Source organism: Amborella trichopoda, chromosome 8 (assembly GCF_054954075.1).
Source record: "Amborella trichopoda isolate Santa Cruz 75 chromosome 8, AtrichopodaSantaCruz75HAP2 v2.0, whole genome shotgun sequence".
In the NCBI taxonomy this organism is placed as follows: Eukaryota; Viridiplantae; Streptophyta; class Magnoliopsida; order Amborellales; family Amborellaceae; genus Amborella; species Amborella trichopoda.
In genome coordinates this window covers 32005933-32021389 of record NC_142343.1, presented here as the reverse complement: position 1 = coordinate 32021389, position 15457 = coordinate 32005933, and the positions used below count along the sequence as shown (strand labels likewise).

At 31.4% G+C, this 15457-nt stretch overlaps 1 protein-coding gene across 12 annotated transcripts; it reads right to left on the bottom strand.

The window, feature by feature from the left end:
• Positions 1 to 1249: 1249 nt before the first annotated feature.
• Positions 1250 to 4660, bottom strand: LOC18423591 (uncharacterized). Of its 12 annotated transcripts, none has more exons than XM_011628985.3 (5): positions 4502 to 4660; positions 3964 to 4061; positions 3762 to 3882; positions 3210 to 3598; positions 1250 to 1701 (listed from the first exon to the last, which is right to left on the bottom strand). In XM_011628985.3, exons 1-5 carry the CDS (start codon positions 4643 to 4645, stop codon positions 1482 to 1484), a joined length of 972 nt encoding a protein of 323 aa, XP_011627287.2. In that variant the 5' UTR covers positions 4646 to 4660; the 3' UTR covers positions 1250 to 1481. The 12 variants fall into 12 exon arrangements, with proteins under 12 accessions (XP_011627287.2, XP_020529456.1, XP_088729828.1 ...); XM_020673797.2 differs by having other exon boundaries at positions 3210 to 3577; XM_088873702.1 differs by having other exon boundaries at positions 3762 to 3878; positions 4502 to 4642.
• Between the last annotated feature and the right edge of the window lie 10797 nt (positions 4661 to 15457).

Here is a 15457-nt window from a genome sequence, read left to right as displayed (position 1 = left end):
GCTTTATTTTAGAGTTCTTTTTTCCATAACTCTCTTCAAAAATATATTTTCTAACTCTATATTTATTAATGGCTTAGATTTATTTTGGAGCTCTATTTTCCAAAAGTTTTTATATTTATTAATGGCTTAGATTTATTTTGGAGCTCTATTTTCCATAAGTCTCTTTAAAATAAACTTATGTCTGGTGAGTCTATAAGAGGTCTTGTGTACGATTGGGAGCAGATTTTATTTCAATATCTTAAAATAATAATAATAATCAAAATATTATTGTTGTTAAACTAGAAAAAAATATTAGATTTTACACAGCTCATCGATATTATCTGTGATGAAATATATGGGTTTTCAAGTTATTTCAATATATTAAAATAATAATAATAATCAGAACATTATTGTTGATAAATTAGAGAAAAATATTAGATTTTACAATTTTTTTATTGTTTGTCTATATTAGCTCTATGTTGCACGAAATCAATCAACATTGGAGTAAAAAACACCACGAATTTATATAGGGCTTTTAAAGATGATTTCAAAAGCTTCGAAATAAACTAAAAATCATAAAAAAAAATAATGGAGTATTTAGAGAAAAATAATAGAATTGGTGATTTTTTCACAAACTAACGACGTTACCTCTTTAATGTACGAAATCAATCAATAATGGCAAACGAAAACCATTGATTTGTATAAGGGCCTTGAAGCTGATTTCAAAAGCTTCAAAAGAGGGCTTTTGTAGATAACTTCAATCAATTTCGTGAATAAATAAGAGAGAAAGGAAGAGATTGGCAGATTTTTTTTTTGATAAGTGAAGAACCCTAAAAACCCGATAATTTTGTGATAAATTGTTGTTCGATTCGGGTTTTGATGAACCCAAATCTTATCACAAAGATATCTTCAAAATCGCTCCTAAATTCCATATTTTCAGTTTACAAAAGTTTCTTATCAAGGAAAAAAGAGTTTTATCCACCAATAGAGCAAAATTGGATGAGTTTTATGTTTTTGGGACCGAGTCTTCTGTTTTTTCAGCGATTCTTGTTCACCCAATGGACCAGCAGCAATTGTACCATGGACTCGGAGCCCCTCGGTCTCAAGTGGGGCGAGACCGAGTCGACTCGCCCGAGATAAAAACCTAGGGCTACATCCATCATCAACTTTTTGTGATTGGATACATTATGCGTAACATCTATTGTCCATTTTATGTGATTTTATACATGATATGTTTCTCAAGTACAGGATGCAGACTCAGAGAATGGACTTTAAGCTGAAGTGGTCAGGGAGGCGAGTGCCATGATCTGACCTATAGAGTTATATTTCCGCTAGCTTTCAAGTTGACGTTCTTTGTATAAAAATGAAAAAAGCAAAAAACAAAAAAAGAAAAAGAGATGAACATGGCACCCATTCAACATACTTACTGGTGCCCATCAAGACAATTGAGTCCATTCAAGACATCCCTTATTGCATAAACACCCCTTTAAAATTGTGGATCCTCAGGAGCTTTTTATTTGAAAATTGGCTTGTCCCTCCATTCCAATTCTTTCTTTGGGTACACTTGCTAAAGGATGAGAAGCCATGGAAATACAGCCCTTCGTGTTGGACGATTTGCTTAACTGCTCTTTCGCATGCTGAAGTGGAAGCAGAACATCTCTAAAATCGAAGCATTCGAGCTCGAGTATTGAGCCATGAGAGTAGTCCTCATTTGAAGAGTCCCTATTTTTGGAAGCAAATCAACTACATTAGAGTCCAGTAGAACGAGTCAGGTTTCAAATCTTTGGTTTTTCAGCTAAAATGGGGTCTCAGAGAAATTGAAGAGCAAAAAAAAACAATGCACAAATTCAGAAATAGTGGATGGATTTTGGCAGAATATGAACCCATAAATAAGGGAACGTACTGAAGTTAGTTCTCCTCAGTGAATTCTCAATAACATTTTTTACGGTTTCAAAAGGAATCACATATTTTCATCAATAACAGAGAAACTTGTGTTTTCAACTGTCTTTTTACATATTTCTGGCCATGAAAGTATTTGCTGCAAGGGCGTCATTGCAAACGCCTTGATTTCTGAAACTTGGTTTAGAATTAGATCTAGAGGAATACAAAAGGGGGAGTACATATTTTGAAAAGGAAATGTTCGTTTTTTCATCCTGGATGCATGGCCTAAAAAAATGCAGATTTGATGATTGAGAAGAATTAAAATGAACACTTATAAGGAAAAACGTTATATGATACTTTCAAATTTCAAAATCTAATTTTTATAAGATTCATGATTGTGGTGGTTGAGATCGTCACCCTGTTCAATTTTCGATCCAATATCAGTTTCTATTATGGAAATTGGAAGCGGAACCACATTTGAACAGGTGCATCAGCTGATGCATCCAAACCCTAGACCTTTTAAAATATAGGGAATTGACTTTCTTGAGTTATGTTATTTTAGAATGTTTTCTTTTTCCTTGGAAAGATTTCCTTCATTTTTAGGTTTACTCAGGACGTTCAAAAGTTTTCCCAATAGAGGCCAAAAATTTGAGAAAATCATCCCAATAATTCATGCTTCAAAAATGTTCCAAAGATTTGTGAGTGGCCCCAAATTAGAACACCAGTAGAGATGATTTTGAGAAAATCTTCTACATACCTTTATCCTCTTTCTGAAAGAGTCTTTCAGATTAAATTCAGAACTGTTTTCATTTCATTTTCAGCTTAGACGTACTAATGTGCGAGTGTTTTACAGGGCCATGTATTTAAATTCAAATCTTGCCAAAAAATGCAGTTTTGGTTTTTAAAAGCCTGCAAATCAATCATCTCTACATAAGAGATAATAGATCTGAAAAGGCGATGTAGGTTTTAAATCCTAAATGTGGACGGCCTTATAACACATTTTTCTAGATTATCAATTTACATTCTTCATAGATATGCCACGCACCTAGACCTAGAACTGCATTTTCATGTGGGGTTTGGAAGCATCGCTTCATCACAAAGCTGCAGCCATACCCTAGTAGTATGTCCTGCAGTCATTCTAGCCCTTCCAATGCATGAATTTCAGACACAATTGACACAGATTTCAAACCATAACAGTACCATAATCTATCAAAAACTTAAAGATAACCGTTGCTTTTATTTGTAGTCTGATTAATTTGGTTTGCTTTTGTTCACAGGAAAGGTAAGGATTCAATCAATTGTTTCAGGAGATTCAAGCTGATTATATGCACATATTTTTTCAGTCATACCTCTCTCTGGTTTGAGAAACCACCATCTCTTCTTCTTGAGAACGAATTTGATGGCCATAAGAATTATCAGTACTACTGTTGCCCACTGAGCTGGAACAATCTCCATGAGAAGAGGCTTCCTCTGATACTGAATTAGGGGTCACTATTGAAGTTTCCGAGTATCTGAGATGATCAGAAATTGAATTGGGTTTATTTTCCTTCCCTTCACATAAGTGTGCAGAAGGGCTTTTGGGGTCTATCTGAGGATGTGAGTCTCTTGATGGGATAGCCTGTCCAGTGATCACTGAAAGTTTTACAGAGATGAGTTTCCTGTTCATCAGCTTCAGCTTTGATTGGGCTTTGTTTCTGAGTTCGGTCTCAATCTTTAGCTGCTTTTCGAGTTCGATCAACTGTAAGGCATTTACAAATCAAAGAAATGGAGTACCAGAGAGAAAGAGAGAGAGATTCAAGGACATGAGGATCACTGCAAATTATCAGAAATTGAAAATTTGAAATAAAAACAAAGAATGAGATGAGCAGAGAGAGCCAAAGTGAAGAGTGAAAGGAACTGACCCTCTTTTCTATGAGTTTCAGATCATCTTTAGCAGCTTTAGAAGCTGCCCTTTCTGCAAGAAGCCTTTTCCTCAAACAGACAATGGTGATTGAAGAATTCTCTCCTCCCATCCCTTTCTGTCTGCCAAACAACAGAGAAGTGAGTGTGCACTGCACTCTTAAAAAAGACACCCAACAAAAGTGTGAGAAAAGAAGGAGAAACCTTGTACTCAGATCTATACAATGGCTGCCATTATGTGAACTGCATCTCCGAGAAACTTCCTCCTTTTCTACTAACCCCATAGTTTCGTTTCTCTTATTCTGAAAAGTGATCAAAGCTCATCATTTAGAGAGAGTTTGAAAATTTAAAAGAGTAAGGAATTAACCTCACCACACGAACAAAAGAAAACCCATCTTTTCCAATACTCATTTTCCTGTCAGATCCTTCAAGAATTATGCATCGAATTGAGAGAAAAATCACTCTCTCAAGCACAAAATAACACACATCCTTTGCTATCCACATTTCTCAGTTTCATACCTTGAACACTGAACCATAGAGAGAGAGCATAACATCCTTTGCCACTCACATTTCTTAGTTTCTTACCTTGAATGTTGAACCAGAGAGAGAGATGGAGCACATCCTTTGCCACCCACATTCTTAGTTTTTTACCTTGAATTGTGAATCATAGAGAGAGAGAGATCTACATTCTAGAGATGGGGTTTGAAAATTGAAAGTAAAAGTAAGAGATTTTGGAACTAACCGGACAGAATGGTATGCAAAGTCCAATCTCTTTCTCTCTTCCCAATAAAATCAAGATGCTTCTTTCCTCAAAACTTCTTTCAATTTTTTTCTGTTTTTGGGGAGAAATGAAACTTCTTTGAATTATGGCTGTTTGGGTTTCCATTATTATATACCAATTATGTCTGTGTTTTTTTAAATGGGCGTAACGCCCTTTTTTTTTTTTGCTTTTTTAGTGGTGATTCATTAATTTTAGAGAAAATTACGAAAAAAAAAAAAAAACCTAAGACTATATTTTCTATTCAACTTACTCACCTTAATTTTTTCTCTCACTTTTTTCTTCAAAATATACTTATATGCAAATACTCCTCAACCAAATAAAAAATAAATAAATGTCTAAACTACTCTCTCTTACTTTTACTTTTTACTTTACCCACATTTTAATTTTACCTTACCCACATCTCTCCTCTATCGCCATCAAACTAGGTACTCCAGCACTGTGTAAATGCAATTTGACAGTAGGGATTTCTCCTCTATCACCATCAAATTAGGTGCTCCAGTACGGTGTAAGTGCAATTCGACAATAGGGCTCCAGCATTATGTAAAAGTGTCGTCAATTACAAAGAGCGGTCCGATAGTAGATATGTCACTGGATTCTAGGGTTCCGGCACTATATAAAGCGCAGTTTGACAGTAGATATTATTGGATTCTACGGCATCGGCACTTTGTAAAGCGCAGTCTGACAATACTCAATTTCAGTCTAGTAGTTGTCGGTCTAGCACTTATGCGTTTCGGCAATGTGATGGTATGCAACAATGTGTTATGGGGTCTAAATAAACCTCAAATGGCCAAAATGATTTTTGTATATTGAAAGGGTATTTTTATTCAAAAAAATAAAATTTTTTTTGGTATTTGCATAAAAAAAATTTAAAAAAAAAAATGAGAAAAAAAATTAAATTGGGGGTTCGTTAAATAGAAAATGTGGTCTTGGAGATTTTTGTAATTTTCCCGTTAAATGACTGTGAAATGGCGGAATGCATTCGACTTGGAGGACGTCCGCCTTCTTGATGTGAATAATTTAAAGTAAAAAATTGAAAACAAATGAATGGGTGGCGGTTTTTCACGTGATCCCTGCACTCTTTTGTCCTATCTCCAATTCAAGCTTATTCAATTCATTAATGTTGCTTTTTGGAGCACTGCATTTGGTAAATGACAAAATGGTACCATTGAGCACTTTTCTTTTAATTTTTTTTTTTTTTCTTTTCTTTTTAGGTTCTATAGTCTTGTACCCACTACTCTCTTTTTTTTATTTTTTATTTCTTTGTTATGCTTTCATCAAATTGATTTACACAATCTTCTTCTTACCTATATTCATTTTGAATGAAGTTTTTATAAGGCCTAGGCTTTATGAAAGCCAAATAAAGCCTCACCTCAATCCTTGTCCAGAAAGCAGTTTCGAAATCGAAAATCTCTATGATGGTTCTAAAATCAATTTTCAACACCGACAATGAAATTTGACTAAAAAATGATATAGATCTCTTGGATATATATTAATACTTATTTTTAGAGCGAAATGGATGATCTAGATAATTTGGTATAATAAATGCTATTTTTAGAGCTTAAAATTTTTTATTTTTTATTTTACAAACATAATGTTCAAGACGAGATGATTGATTTAAAGGTTTTTCATCACTTTTGTTACAATAAATGCTATTTTTAGAGCTTGAAATCTTTTGTTTTTTTTTTACAAACATAATGTTCAAGACAAGATAATTGACTTAAAAGTTTTCCATCACTTGAATTACAATGATCAATTAGTTACGATACGAGGCTTTACTTATTTTGATAAGATTGTTGTGATATCAAACCATTTTCATGGAAAAGTAACTCGTCCACATCGTGTGGGGGTAGAAGAGGGCACGAGCACACTTCCAATGGTTGAGTTTGAGATGGTTATCCAAATGCCGAAGGTCAATCTCATATTTTATTTTTATTTAAATAAGATACTTATCTGAATTTTGGAGTATATGTGGATATTTAGAAATATAACCAAATATATATATTTAAAAAAATAAATAAAAATAACCAAAATACACCTAAATTTATTTTGGTTAATATTTTTTGCAAAATATATTTTATTATTTTTATTCAATCTTACTTATAAAAAATGAACCTAAAACTATAATTTTAAATATAAAATAAAAATAAAAATTGAGATTCATTATTGACCCTTAGATGAGCATGGTTCAATCTAAGCCACCAAAAGGTGCTTGTGCACCTTTTAAGGAACCACATGTTCCGAACGCAATACCAACCCTATTCATAAATACTTGTGTTCCCATTTGCCAAAAGATATTCTTCTGTCCATTTACTCTATCAGCTAAAATCCCACCTAGAATTCTTTTTAAGAACACAAATTTTGGGATGTAATCACCTTAACTCATAGATTAACCTAAAAAAAGATATACTAATTTTACCCTCTATGCACTTGAAAATATTAGGATTTAAGAAACGGGCAAGTTTTCTATTCTTTCCCTACATGATAGAAGTTATATCCTCCCCCTTATCCAGCTGTCTATTCTGAATGGAGGATTAAGATTGCCCCTGCCATGTCTTTACACTATTTTATTTTTAATTTTTTTCTATAAACTATTTTGACACCAAATTTTGTACGTCCATTCCTCTATTAAACTCGTACTAGTGAAAAATATAAAAAAAATATTTTCAATGAAAAAATAACCAAAATACCCTTGGAAATTTCAAGGGTTATTTTGGTCATTATATTTTATTGAAAAATTAATTTTAATATTTTTTATAGGTGCGCCCCAATGAGAAGATGGCACGTATCAAATTTTATATTCATATAATTTATATATAAAAAACTAAAAATAAAATAATTTGAGACATCAGATCTAAGATCAAACGGTGAGTGGGTCTCTTGATCAAAATTGAACGGCTGGATGGTAGGAAAAGGATAAAACTTCTACGCTGTAGGGGAAGTATAGAAACCTTTCCCTTAAGAAACCCCTTAGATGCGGAAACAAGAATCCTAAAAATTGGATCCTACCAAGATCGTGTACTTATCCAGCTATAAAAAAAATAAGAGAGAGCATGAGTCATAATACAAGAAATAAAGCATGAAACACACATGCCACAAGAACACAGATTTATGTGGTTTACCCCAAAAGTGCTCTCGAGCCATAATATGATAAATAAAGCATGATACACACATGCCACAAGAACATAAAGATTTATGTGGTTGACCCCAAGAGGGCTACATTCATGGGTACGACAAACTGAAATCCACTATACTAATGAAAGTTACATCATAAATTTTGGGACATAAAGTCACTTCTCTAACCCTCGACAAAGTCCAGTCAAGCAAGCATTTTTAGACCCGTTCTCCCAATCGGCATGACTCACCGATCTCTCATCTCTATTCCACAACTAAACCACTGTTCAAGAAGAGAGCATCTCCATTCCACAACTAAACTGCTGTCCAAGAATATGCCCTTGAAAGCAACCAATACTTTCTCTTACTTAAAGAAAAAACCACCCAAAATCTTCATGGGAACCTCTTCTCTACCAGAAACCAGCCTCTCAATCTACATGAGACGCAACGGGGAGTTTCTCTCCATAGAAAGCTACCAGAAACCAGCCTCTCAATCTACATGAAACGCAACGGGGAGTTTCTCTCCATATGAAGCTCTTTTTTCTCTAAAGATGATGCCTTGCCTCTCAAAGGCACAACGTGGGGTTTTTCTACATAGGAAGTTCTCTTCTCTCTGAAGGGGAGGACTTGACCTTGCCTCTCAAACACAGGAGGCCCCTGCTTCTATATGGTGACCCAAATATTCTTTTATCTTTCATCTCATACTCTCTCCCATATGGTGACCCAAATATTCTTTCATCTTTCATCCTATATATATAAGATTAGGAGTTCACACACTAAATAGGAAACTTCATATAGGTGTACATATATCTCAAGAACCTAGAGATATATTCCAGAGTCCTAATCTTTTTGGATTTTTATTTCATTTAGAAAACTTATCAATATCAATCTCAATCCCACATAATATGAGATTTTTTTTATGTGGGTGATTTTAGATATCACCACATCCAACAGGAAAAAAATAATGTATTGAGATTGAATAGATCCAAGTGTTATGACACTCAAATTTCATTTGTTTTTTTACGAATAATCATCTAATAATTCTCGAGTAGTTCCCAAAATTTCATTTTTTTTTTTTTTTACGAATAATCATCTAATAATTCTTGAATAGTTCCCAAAATTTCATATTGAAAAACATCCTCCTATCGAGGGCCCGACGATCAAGTGTTTCTAGAGACACTGCTCAAACTTTCTTTCCGTCTTTGCTAAAACTACTCAATTTCGATTTTGGCTTCTCGGCTTATGGCGGAAAAGCTTAGCACTAAAGATTATGAAGTTTGATTCCAAAAAAAAACGATTGAGGTCTGGACCCCACCTTGCCATCCAAAGGGCAAAAAACCACAATAAGGGATTATAAATGTGATATACATTTCCAAGTTTTACCCACCACAGGTCTCTCATTTTTCTCACAAAATTAGAATGGTTGCACTAAGAAAAGTTAAGGGCATCTTGGCCATTTCCTTATAATGTATGGCTGCATGGTAAATATTGTGAGATCGGGGTTTTAGCTTTTTGTGGTGCTGAAATCATGGCCATGGCCATGGCCATTGAAAAGGAAATGTGGTGTCTTAAAAGGTAAGATTGTTGTTATTAGAAGTCGACAAATGCAAGGGAGCCGCAATATCTATTTTAAATCCTCTTTTCGATACCAGTATAAAGGTTCATGTTTATGGATCTAAGAGGGTTATCCCTTCCCTTTAACAGAGTAGAGCCTCTGTTGAGTTTCATCCTACCGATTAATTTAAGCACTCTATCGATTTGGTACACGTGGGTGATTTTTCAAAAACTGAAAATCTGTCTCTTTCTAATAAATTTTTCAATAAGTTATTGAAAACTGAAAGTTTTCAGTCTTTGAAAAACCGAAAATATTTAATTTCAGTTTTTGAACATGACAATTTCAATTTTTCAAAAGCCTGTCTCTTTCCAATAAATTTTCTAGTAAGTTAATGAAAAATAAAAGATAGTTTTCAGTTTTTGAAAAACCAAAAATATCCACTTTTCAGTTTTTTAAAAACTGAAAAATCTTATTTTTTGGTTTTTCGAAAAACCAAAACATTTAAACATTTCGGTTTTTCAAAAAAAAAAGTTTCGTCTTTTTTAAGAAAATATTATGATGGTGAAAAAAAAGAGTATACATGTAAAAACATAAACTTTACGAAAATTCTATAATAACGCTGAATATAACGGTTATACATGTTATTTTCTCTATAATTTAAATATTTTTATGTCCTATAACAATATTTTAAAACAATGGACAAATGAGGGAGCAACATGCCTTTAAGACGAAGACTTCCACTTCACCAATTACTTTTTCCCTTGCTAGGCAAAGGATAGTATATTTTTGGGCAAATTTCAATTCCATCTCTTTGACCACTTTGTTAAGGAGTGTAATTTGAGTCATCATCTTTCAGGAGGGTGACTAGTAACCTTATTGTTTTGAAATCATGACTAGCCTATCGAACAGGTCACTAGCTGAACCAATCAAGATTGGAATAAATTAGTTCAATTGAGAAATTTATGTAGAAACAAAGAAGTATAAAATAGGGAAGTTTATATAAGGTTTCAACCTTCAATTGTAGAAGTTAGGCGCGCTTCAAAAATTCATTGAAAAAAGTTATTTTGATGGATATATAAATATGAAAACAAGAAAAGAAAAAAGATGTCAAGTCCTAAAATTATTGTATTTTTAAAAACATTATTTGGAACGTCCATTTTCAAGTATTTATAGATCCCCTCAATTTGAATTTTTTTAAAAAATTTATAATTAGAAACAAAAATAAATTTTTTAAGGCTTTTCTATAAATTTTTGAGACCAAAATTTTATCTTTCTCCCAAATTTGGATGTTGAGCCTTACTTTGATTCTTTAAGCCTTCCATCCACCGGTTCCAAAGGCTCACTAGTCGATGAATTTAAATAAAAAATTTTATTTATTTACATACACCCCCACCCAAAAAATTAGGGATTAAGAATAGAGATTGTATGCCATGAGACCATTTACTTTTGGTACAAAAAGATCACAATTACTTATAATCACATGAAGTGAAATAAGATAGCTTGGATGTGTCACAAAGTTTAAAAAAATTTCTTTTAAATTTTGAACTTGGTCAATGAAATAAATACAACCACATAATTTCATATTCAATGGTTAAGGTTAATTGTGGCATTCTTCTACCAAAGGTAAATGATCTCATTAAATACTCTATTGAGAATATCAAATATAGAAACATAAATTCAAATTTACAAATCTTTTGGAAAAGGGTTGGAGGCGTGGTGGTATCACCTCATGCCCTAGTCACCACGTTCTGGTTCAGATTCCCATAGCACCCCACTAACACATTCAGAAAAATTAATTCTCAAACTATTTGAAAAAACGGGTTTGCATACCCACTTACAACACCCTACTAACTCCTTCCAAAAAACTAACTCTCAACTATTTGAAAAAATGGGTAGGGCTATCTTCCCCAGGAATTGCCAAAAATATATATATATATATATATATGACATCACAACACGGGTAAGTCGGCCATGTACAAGTGTCGCCACGTGTGACAGGCGTGTACAAGTGTCGCCACGTGTGACGAACTGACAACCTTTTTACGCACGCGATAGATTGTGGTACCAAGGAGTATTTTATGGACGTCAAACTTCTTTAGGTTTTTCGATGTGGGATATTAGTAAGGTACGTAGGCTTGAAAACGTAATATAATATATTTTTTTATTATACAAGATAAAACAACTATTGATATGTGGTGTAGTCTGTTATCATTTATGTTTCCCTCTCAAGACGTTCGAGGCAGCCACCATCCTATTTTATTTTTTTGTCAATAAATTAATTTTTTGTCAAAAAATAAAATAAAAGTTACATTGACAAAAATAAAATAAAAGTTACATTGATAAAAAAAGGTTATATTGACAAGAAAATAAAAGTTATGGCAAAAAAAATAAAAGTTACATTGGCAAAAAAATAAAAGTTACTTGGGCAGTACCGTCTTTTTATTTTCTTGTAAAAAAAAAAAGGCAATACAACAAGTATTTGTTACCAAAAAATAAATAAAAAGTAATACAACAAGTATCATGCTTTTCAAGCACGCATTTGAGCTACGATTATTCTAGAAACCTTAAAAAATTTGATTTTTGAAACTGAAAGAATTAGATTTTTGAAAAATTAAAGTGTTATTTCGAAAATTGGTACGCATTCTAATAATTTCTATATTGATAACCAAAACTTATTTACATTTTAAATTATGTAATTTACTAATTTTTCTTACAGTTGTCAATAATATATTTTAAGTTAGATGATGTTATAAGATATTTTGGATTTTTTATTATTTATATAGTAAAATAATTATAAAATGTAAACCATCAATTTCAATTTCAGTATATAAGATTATAGTTAGTTTGGTTGTAATAATTTTGGATTAATGTTAGTTATGTTGTAATAATTTGGGGGTTTTTTAGTGGATTAGGGGTTTATGCCGATTCGAGATTTTGGTAGCCATTTTTTCATTGATTTAATCTGTTCTTTATTGTAGTCTATGTATGATTATATATTCTATGATTTTTCTTTTGTGTGATGTAAATTTAATGACAGATAAAGAACATCTCAATATTCGCATATTGATTAAAAAAATAAAAGTTAATAATGTAGTACCCCAATTTCTTATTGAATTCCTAAAAAACAACATTTATAATGAATTTTAATAATTTTTTTGGATTTTTTTTTAAAGTTTAATCCGACTGATTCTGTCAATTCCCAATCCAGATCGTCGATTCACCGATCCAGATGAGTTTTTGGGGTGCCTGATATGGGGCACCAATATGTTTTTTAAACCACTCTTTATAAGAAGGTTGCAGATGCATCCATAGCTGTAGAGGTAAGAAGCACCTCTAAATTTTAGCATGGTACATAATTTAGATGTAAAATGTTTTTAGGATTGTCTCAAAATCTATTTTTATATCTAATTATAAAATTTTAAATTTAAAAAATAGTTAAAATCAAGTAGATTTATAAACATATGAAAATCTTGAAAATGGACGGTGTAGATAATATGTTGTAAAATGCACTATTTATGAGACTTAAAATTGTTTTATTTTTCATGATCATACATCTCGATGTCGAGATGATCAATCAAAGGGTTTTTCAATATTAAAACTACCATTTCATCAAGATGATTAATCAAAGGGTTTTTCAATATTAAAACTACCATTTTCGATGGATTTTTGAGGTGCATCTGTAGTTCTACATTATAAGGTTGCATCCTAATATAAACTTTTCCTTCTAAGAATTCAAAATGAATTTTCTTTATTTTTATTTCTTTAAACGCCGTTCAACAGGCTGTGCTGCTTGGGGCATGGAATACTTTTCTAGGATTTCCTTATGGAAAAATTTCGTACAGACTCTTAATTCTTCATCGGATTTTGAGCTTGGTCAATGGAATAAATACAACCACATAATTTCATATTCAATGGTTAAGGTTAATTGTGGCATTCTTCTACCAAAGGTAAATGATCTCATTAAATACTCTATTGAGAATATCAAATATAGAAACATAAATTCAAATTTACAAATCTTTTGGAAAAGGGGTTGGAGTCGTGGTGGTATCACCTCATGCCCTAGTCACCACGTTTTGGTTCAAATTCCCATAGCACCCCACTAACACATTCAGAAAAATTAATTCTCAAACTATTTGAAAAAACGGGTTTGCATACCCACTTACAACACCCTACTAACTCCTTCCAAAAAACTAACTCTCAAACTATTTGAAAAAATGTGTAGGGCTATCTTCCCCAGGAATTACCAAATATATATATATATATATATATATATATATATATATATATATATATATTTATGACATCACAACAAGGGTAAGTCGGGCATGTACAAGTGTCGCCACGTGTGACAGTCATGTACAAGCGTCGCCACGTGTGACGGACTGGCAACCTTTTCACGCACGCGATAGATTGTGGTACCAAGGAGTATTTTATGGACGTCAAACTTCTTTAGGTTTTTCAATGTGGGATATTAGTAAGGTACGTAGGCTTGAAAACGTAATATGGTATAACTTTTTATTATACAAGATAAGACAACTATTGATATGTGGTGTAGTCGGTTATCATTTTTGTTTCCCTCTCAAGACGTTTGAGGCAGCCACCATCTTATTTTATTTTTTTGTCAAAAAAATAAATTTTTGTCAAAAAAATAAATTTTTGTCAAAAAATAAAATAAAAGTTACATTGACAAAAATAAAATAAAAGTTACATTGACAAAAAAAAGTTATACTGACAAGAAAATAAAAGTTTTGACAAAAAAAATAAGAGTTACATTGGTAAAAAAATAAAAGTTACATTGGCAAAAAAATAAAGTTACATTGGCAAAAAAATAAAAGTTACTTGGGCAGTACCGTCTTCTTATTTTCCTATCAAAAGAAAAAAAGGCAATATAACAAGTATTTGTTATCAAAAAATAAATAAAAAGTAATACAACAAGTATCATGCTTTTCAAGCACGCATTTGAGCTACGATTATTCTAGAAACCTTAAAAAATTTGATTTTTGAAACTGAAAAAATTAGATTTTTGAAAAATTAAAGTGTTATTTCGAAAATTGGTACGCATTTTAATAATTTCTACATTGAGAAAATGTAAAAAAGAATGTAAATATATTCTATTAATCAGCAACTAATAATCACATCTAGTGAGACGACGTGATTGTTATGACTTCTGTTTTTGGCTTTCTGTCCCAAGGTCGAATCTCCTTGGGCATTACAGTTTGTTGTATATATGTTGTATAGTAGTCTTTGTTGTATATTTTGTAGTTTTTGTTGTATATATGTTGTATAGTAGTTTTTGTTGTATATAGTGGTATAAATATTTTTGTAAATAATATAAAAGGCATAAAAAAATGAAAAAAAAAAAAGCTAATTTTTTGTATAGCAGTTAATTTTTGTTGTATATAGTGGTATAATTATTTTTGTAAATAATATGAAAGGCATAAAAAAATAAAAAATAAAAAATTTATTTTATTTGAAATCTCTCTCTTTCTAATAACAATCTCTTTCACTAAATTTATTATAGAAACCTAAAAATTTAAATTTTTGAAAAATTGAAGTGTTATTTCCAAAATTTGTACGTATTTTATTAATTTTTACATTGATAACCAAATTTTTTATTTTATTTATTATTTTTTACATTATAAATCATGTAATTTGCTATTTTTCTTACAGTTGTCAATAATACATTTTAAATTAGATAATATTATAAAATATTTTTAATTTGCTATTATTTATCTAATAAAATAATTATAAAATGTAAACTAATAATTATAATTTTAGTATATAATATTATTATTAGTTAAGTTGTAATAATTTTGGATTATAGTTAGTTTGGCCGTAATAATTTGAGTTTTTTTGATGGATTAGGGTTTTTTGCCAAAACGAGATTTTAATGGCTATTCTTTCATTGATTTAGTCTACTCTTTATTATAGTCTATGTATAATTATATATTTTATCTATGATAATTCTATGACTTTTCTTTTATGTGATGCAAATTTAATACTTAAGTTTATACAGGGAAATAGTATCTCAATATTCATAAATTGATGAAAAAATGAAAATTAATAATATAGTACCCTCATTTTTTATTAGATTTCTAAAAACCAACATTTATAATAAATTTTATTAATCTTTTTAAATTTTTTTTGAAGCTTTAATCCAATCGATTGAATCGATTTTCAATTAGAACCGGTTATTGAAGTGCCGATCCGGGTCACCGATCCGGTTTTAAAACCTGCCTCATCTTCTTGCC

Bases quoted from the DNA above. Each gene is read 5' to 3' on its own strand.
- LOC18423591 (XM_011628985.3), bottom strand. From the start codon at position 4,645: ATGGAAACCCAAACAGCCATAATTCAAAGAAGTTTCATTTCTCCCCAA. The intron at 4,062-4,501 runs GTTAGTTCCAAA...ATCACTTTTCAG, and splicing joins TTTGCATACCATTCTGTCCG to AATAAGAGAAACGAAACTAT. The intron at 1,702-3,209 runs GTATGACTGAAA...TTCCAAAAATAG, and splicing joins GTTTCTCAAACCAGAGAGAG to GGACTCTTCAAATGAGGACT.